The 6917-nt window shown below is 44.0% G+C and overlaps 1 protein-coding gene across 2 annotated transcripts in view; it reads right to left on the bottom strand.

The window, feature by feature from the left end:
• Nucleotides 1–4828: 4828 nt before the first annotated feature.
• The window catches only part of ME3 (malic enzyme 3), a 109322-nt gene continuing 107233 nt past the window's right edge, over nt 4829–6917 (bottom strand). For both annotated transcript variants that reach the window (XM_072993548.2, XM_078390145.1), the window contains exon 15: nt 4829–6564. In XM_072993548.2, the coding sequence (XP_072849649.2) occupies nt 6403–6564 (162 nt within the window). In that variant the 3' untranslated portion in view covers nt 4829–6402. The remainder of the gene's footprint in view (nt 6565–6917) is intronic.

The following is a 6917-nucleotide window of genomic DNA, read 5'->3' as shown; positions in this document are numbered from 1 at the left end:
TCTGGAGGGTGCCCTGGGCCTGCATAGCTTGCCCAAAGGGACACAAGCTGGCTGTACTCGCAGGAGACACCCAACCTCTGGCTCCACAGCCAGATACCTAAACCACTGAGCTATCCAGCCAGCTGGGGCCCTGGATAACTGCTTGTTAGTCCTGTAGCTCACTTAATGAAGCTGCCCACTGGCCAATGCTCGATGGAAGAATGTGTACTGCACTGCATCCCTAATTCAAAATCTTCATTTGGTAATGAAGCTGAATTCCTGAAAGTTGAAGCTGATATTTTCTCTCATGATTTCTGGTGTAGAAGGTTTAGCGAGAGAGGTCAGGGCCTCCAACACTTTTTTTTTTAAAAAAGGTCTTGCAACGTCTCCTGAATAGGACAAAAATCTGATCCCACAGCTACCAACTATCCCACAAACTGCACTAGAGCACAGACAAAGTTCTGACTCCTGTCCTCTGAAGATGCCACTCACAAAGACTGGTGAAACGTTAGGAAGAAAAACCTTAAGAACACGGCCAAACAGCCCGAAAAACCTATAACCAGCATCCCGCAACCTCTGTTATACAGCATAGGCAACGTCTGCTGGTACAGAAACAAAAACTTGCCACACACTATAAACTGCTTTATAGCTGCATCACTAGCAGCTATAAAGCAGTTTAAAGCTACAAGCTCAGAGACAGTAAATAGTTATAGATGAGATGATAAACAGTAAGATTTGGGTTTTTGACTTACCAATATTTTTTTTCTGTTGAAGTAAAACTGGAGTGGTGGTGGCAGGAATTTATTCCAAGTGTGTTTACTAGGATAATACTTTCAGAAACACATGGAAGGTGTTTAGGAACAACTCAGCACCTTTCATACACACAGCAAGCAAGATGGGAGCTACTTTCGTGTGGTTTCAGACAAGAAACAAAACAAAAAAATAAAAAGACATTCGGAAGACTAACTGCTATATTTTAAGGTGAGCTTTCATAGATCACTTCCTCAGACATGAGAGTGAGACTCTATGGCTATCATTTATACACGGAAATACAGAAGGACAATGGGTTAGTATAATAGGCAGACGTAAATTTTGTGTCAATGTGGTATTTTACATTGTGTTTTATGTATTGTTCTTACATGGATGCTGTGTTGTGCGTCAATATAGCCATTGTGTGGGCAGGCCAATTGTCTGTGCCATGTGGTCAGATTTGCCACTTCTGTGAATTTGCGGTATATGTACACACGCAACATCACAGCTGCAACAAACAAAACCGTGGGGTAGTTTCACTAAATATGTGAAGGGAGCAAATACAGTAGGATTGTCTCACACAATCGATGAAGGAAGCCTTCTTTCACATGACATCAAGAGACAAATTTCAGCAAATAAAATTAGGTAAATGACAACTTCAGTTAGTACAATAAAACATCTGCTGTACATTTTGAGAATTCCACAATGGAAAATGATCGGGCTGCAAAGTCAATCATTAAAAACTAACACAAAGCCGTCAACAGCTTCTTGCTTGTCATGTTAAATACCACAAGTCCTGTGTGTTTGTTCTTATAATTCAAATCCTAATTCAAACATGATGCCTGGTTTTAAATCAAGGCAACATCACCACGAAGCAAAGCTTTGTTTGAAAACAGATCAACGGAAGGTGGTAAGTTTGCTTGTTCACAGTCCAGCATCTGGAGAAAATTACTGACTATTTGAAGTATTGATTTAAAAGACGCACAGTAAACAACTAAAGATCATACAAGACCTCAGTACTGTAATTCTGACATATGGACTGGCGAGATGTAGTTTCGTTGGCAATTATGAGTCATGATGGGTGTCTTCTTCGGCCTCGTGTTAGAAACAGAGGTCCACTTACATTTCGTTTAGAAAAATCACTGCATGTTTACTTGAGGGTAAGTAAATGCTCTTCCTTTTTTAACTTTGTTATCACTTACGTATATGCTTTTGTTATGGACACAGACCTGTAATGTTCAAAAGATCCAACCCAACATAATGAAATGCATGCACAGTAGAGGAGTGTTTCTGCCATTTCTGAGTCCAGCCGAGAATGGGAATTATAGAAAGTGGAAGAAATATTTCCCATTCCCCCGTTCTGTTCTCCATGTACTTATTTGTGCAGTGCTCTCTTTATAGATACACAGAATGCAAATTTCTGCCCCAGATCTCTGTTAGAACTAATCATCATACTTCTCAACCAAGATCACTTGCTAAGGTAGTATGAACAGCTGGTAACTGGCCCATATGTAAAAATAGAGAAAATCTCTGGTGATTCCCTAGAGGGAGAAAATAAGAATATTTTTGGGAGGGGGAGCAGAGAGGAAGCCAATCAGGAAAGGAGCAGCTGTGCTCCGCCCCACCTGCACCATCTTTAAAAACAAAAAACTGGACAGTTAAGAAAGTTGTCAGGAAAAAAAAATCTGATTTGTTTGAAATGTGGTGCTGGAGGAGAGCTTTGCAGATTGCCCAGAAAGACAAACAAAGTGGGTCTTGGATGAAATCAAGCCTGAATTATCTCTGGAGGCAAAAATGTTGAAACCGAGGCTGTCCTCCTTTGGGGCACATCATGAGAAGACAGGATTCTCTGGGAAAGACAATAAGGCTGGGAAAGGCGGAAGGCAGCAGGAAAAGAGGGAGACCAAACACCAGATGGACTGACTCCTGAAAGGAAGCCACAGGCTTGAGTTTGTAATAGTAGAGCAAGGTGGCCGAGGACAGGACATTTTGGAAAGTGCTCATTCTTAGGGTCGCCGTGAGTTGGAAGTGACTTGAAGGTTCTTCCTCAGTGCCCCACTAGACATTGTTTTTTCCCTAACAATGCCTCTGGAACACTTATTACGCAGTGACGTAGCGCTGTTCCTAGTGAGACTGAGTGTGGGGGGGACAGGGCAGTCATTGAGATACTGATAGCAAGGCTACTCTCTGTTTGCAGCGGTGGCTAAATTATACGTTTTAAACAATGCTAAACAAAACAAGCCCAAGGACACATCAGCCACTGGTGATCCAAATGATATCCTCCACCATAACAAACTAATTTTTTTCTCCCTAAATTCTGGGTTACTTTCTACAACTTTCACAAGAGATCATATAAGACTGAACCTCAGTTGCTGAGAATCAAGAACCGGAAGCAAACGACTGCCTTCATATTTATTGTTTTGACTTATATACCACTCCTCGGTGCTAGAGCATTCTCTAGGCAGTTCACGACATAATGATGCAAGAAACGCTTTGTCCTCCCAGAGAGCTGGGTACTTGCTTTACTGAATTTGGAAGGATGGAAGGCTGAGTGAAGCTTGAGTCGGCTACCTGAACCCAATGGGATCAAACTCAGGTTGTGAGTAGAGTCTTGGCCGCAGGACTGCAGTTTAACTACTAAGCCATAGGGTTTGCTGTTTTATTTACTGCACATCTATTTTTATTTATTTATTTATTTATTGGACTTATATACAGCCCCATAGCACTACAAGCACTCTCCGGGCGGTTTACAATTTTTAATTATACAAGTTACACACTGCCCCCCCAGCAAGCTGGGTACTCATTTTACCGACCTCGGAAGGATGGAAGGCTGAGTCAACCTTGAGCCGGCTACCTGGGATTTGAACCCCAGGTCGTGAGCACAGTTTTTTAGCTTGCAGTACAGCGTTTTAACCACTGCGCCACGAGGCTCATCTACTGCTCCCTTCTTATGAGTTTCCTGGAGACTTCTGATCAGCCGCCATTTAAAAATATGATCTACCTTTGGTTAGACTCAGTAGAGTTTTTATGATGTTCTTAAGTGTACCGGGGCTTGACAATGAGCTTTTAATAAAGAATAATTGGTGAAATGATGAAGGTTCTCGTCTAGTCTGCATTGGGATATGCTACTTACCCACATGCAATTTTGCAAAGAACTCTCTCCCCACATTGATTAGGAGATACTATCAAAGGTACAGCCCCCAGTTTCAAACAGCTTAGTCACAGCCAAGCCATATCATGTCATTATGCTGATCGTGTAGCCCCCTGAGAAGACCATGTATTGCTTTCTCTTGTTTTCAGGCTTAAGGCACCCAATAAGAGATTTTTTTTAAAAAAACCCACATTCTTCTCAAGATATTGCTACTAGAGATGGGCATGAATCGTTTTTGTGCCGGGGCGTCATGAGTTGTTGTGGCTCCACCGATGCCACATTCTCTCCCCACCCCCACCCCCCACCCCCGCCAGATCGCCGGCATGTGCTGCTTGTTTCCTCCTTTTCACATGGCTGTCCAATCACAGCAGGAGTGCATGCTTCTCCCCCTCCTCTGCCAGTCGGCCACTCAGGCGAGGAGGCGGGGCAGGGATTCCTGCAGTGCTGCTTTTGAGTGGGCAGCTGCTGGAGGAGGCACAGGAGGGAAGCATGCACGGGAATCGGACGGTCACACGAAAAGAAGGAGATAAGCAGCGCACACCGGCTGATGAGTGGGCGAGCTAGCTGGGTTATGTGGGAAGGGAATGATTTGTGATGACCCCGCACAAAGCGATTTGTGCTTATCTCTAATTGCCACTGGCCATGAATACAATACCTTTAAAAGATACTTGAACAAGTAGATAATGTGGACCTTGATCGCTTGCTCATTACTGTTACTCAAAGTTCAGTCTATGAGGCAGCTATAGGGGCTGGTTTGAAAGCTGGCATCCAGAACACCGTTTTCCCTAAATGTGCTGCTTGAACTTGCTAAAGCTTTTTCCCTTCAGGGAACTGCTCTCTAAAGCAGGTCCTGTGGTTTGCTTCTTTCCGTTTTTTCCCTTGAAAAGGAGACTCGAGTGCTAAGGGTAAAGTAAATGGTGTTCCAGTGTCTAAAACACACACGTTGAAGCAGCTTTTCATGCTTTATTATCAGTTCATTCCCTTTTACCTCAGAGAAAAGTTAAGGACCAAGCTTAATGAAACCGTCTGAAAATATCTTTTTAAAAAAACCTCTAAAAGGAGTGCTTTGAATGCTTAAGTATTTTCCCCACAGACCAGGCTTGACACAGCTCGTGGGTTTGACACAGACTTTCTAGGTGGTTCTCAAGCTGCTGACATTTAACACACAGCCCAAATGCTGTGAGTTTTATAGAATCCCAGCAATTTTTGCTCATGCTCTCATACAAGAACTTTGAAAAGGCAGAGATCTAGAGGATTTTTCAATAATGGTGTTGTGGGAATTCTGTCATGCCTGTTAAGGGCTACCTTTGCAACCACATTGCAGTGGGTTGACTGATAGTCTTGTAAATGTTGAAATGTTCTCCCACAGGCATCAAGTATTTTCCCTGCCCACCACACCGTGGTGCCAAAATGGACATGGGCCTGAAGTCAAGGGACTGCACAGCCCCACTGCCATGCCAGAATCCACTGTGTTTCAAAAAGGCGGAAGCGGTCGTAAGTACCTTTGAGTTTGTATCCTGTCACTGAAGACCTGTGGCTGGAATGCTTGGTTCCGTGCGTGATTTTCCCTTCCCTGCTGTTTGCACAAGGAGAACCCAACAATCAAGCAGAAATCCTTGTTGTGATGATCGGGGGAATCTCTGGCTTGCACAGTTGCAAGCTGCAGGTCGCTGGGAGCAAAACGAAGCACTCTGCCTGCAGAGCCCTTTTGCTGGCACATTGACCGAGAGGATTTTAGCCCTAGCAAGCAACCACACACTCTGCTCACTACAGCCTGGGAAAAAGCGTTTGCCTTCACAGCGTCACTCCTGAATTAAAGATGAGGAGAAGTGAACCGGGGTAACCTTTTGAAAATCACATTTTGAAAGCAAAGTTTTTTTTTTAGTCATTTCAAAACTTTAGTTTTTGGATGCTTGTGCTCCTGTTTAAGACAGAAACCACATTTTGAATTCGCCTCCAGAAGGAAAGAGCATTATTTCTAAGCTCTGCCTCCGGCTGGCGGAAAAGTACAAAAAAACCACTCTGACAGCAGTGGAGCACCGGCCGCAGGGCCAGTGGCTTGTTGATGGCCTCAGGCCCCAAATATGGTGGATTTTGCTGGAGCTCAGCTTGAGCTACGCTGAGGAGAGGTGGTGGGATGATTATTCAAGGGGAGTGAGGAAAATCTGGTAGACAGTAACTCTAGTATAGATCCCTTTTCATAAGCAGGCTGAGATTGCTTAAGCGAAGACAGGTGAGAGCAGCAGAATGGATCCTTTCCGGATCCCACCGAGGCACCTTTGTTCATTTGGCTAAGGGTGCAACATTTTCCCATTGTCTTTGTTCTGTTTCTGGCTCAGATATGTTTCTAAGCACGAAAGGAAGCAGGGGAAGGAAAGACGGGCGGTTCTTCACCGCCATTCACAGCTGATGACTTTAAAAACCTAAAGACACATTTCTACCAAAAGATGGTAGAAATGCGGGCGTCTTAAGGACCCGTCTCTCTTTAGAACCCACCCACGTTCCTTCCCAGAAAAAGAAATTTAAATATTTTGAGTCTGCATGGCTTCCTGCGGCCACTGGTAATTATCTATAACAAAGGAATCATAGTCAGGGCTATATATGAGGGACTTCACGAAGGCTTCCTTGTCTTCTGGCTCTGGGTACCAGGAGGCCAAACTGTGCTTGTAGGCATAGTCAACGACCTAGAAGCAAAAGAGAGAAGGAAGATGTACTGAACAGAAGAAGACTGGATTAGGGCTACATGACTGAGCCTCAACTAGCAGGCATGTTGAGGGTTAGGGTAGGATTTCCAGTTAGTAATGCATGGCTTCAGTACCTCAGCCTGGGTTTTCTTCTTCACCCAGGATGAGCAAAATGTGTCAGGATTTGTTCCTTTAAGTGAACAAGGGGTTAAACTTAATATTGTAGTGAGAATGCAAAGTCATGCCTGTAAACATCAAGTCATTGGATGACTGATGGCATGCAGCTGGAACAAGCTTAGGTAGTGCTTGTTAACCATGTTCATCTGCTATATCTGCAGTGATAGGCTGCTCTC

The sequence above is a fragment of the Pogona vitticeps genome, chromosome 3 (assembly GCF_051106095.1).
Source record: "Pogona vitticeps strain Pit_001003342236 chromosome 3, PviZW2.1, whole genome shotgun sequence".
NCBI lineage: Eukaryota > Metazoa > Chordata > Lepidosauria > Squamata > Agamidae > Pogona > Pogona vitticeps.
This window is presented reverse-complemented; position numbering and strand designations above follow the sequence as displayed.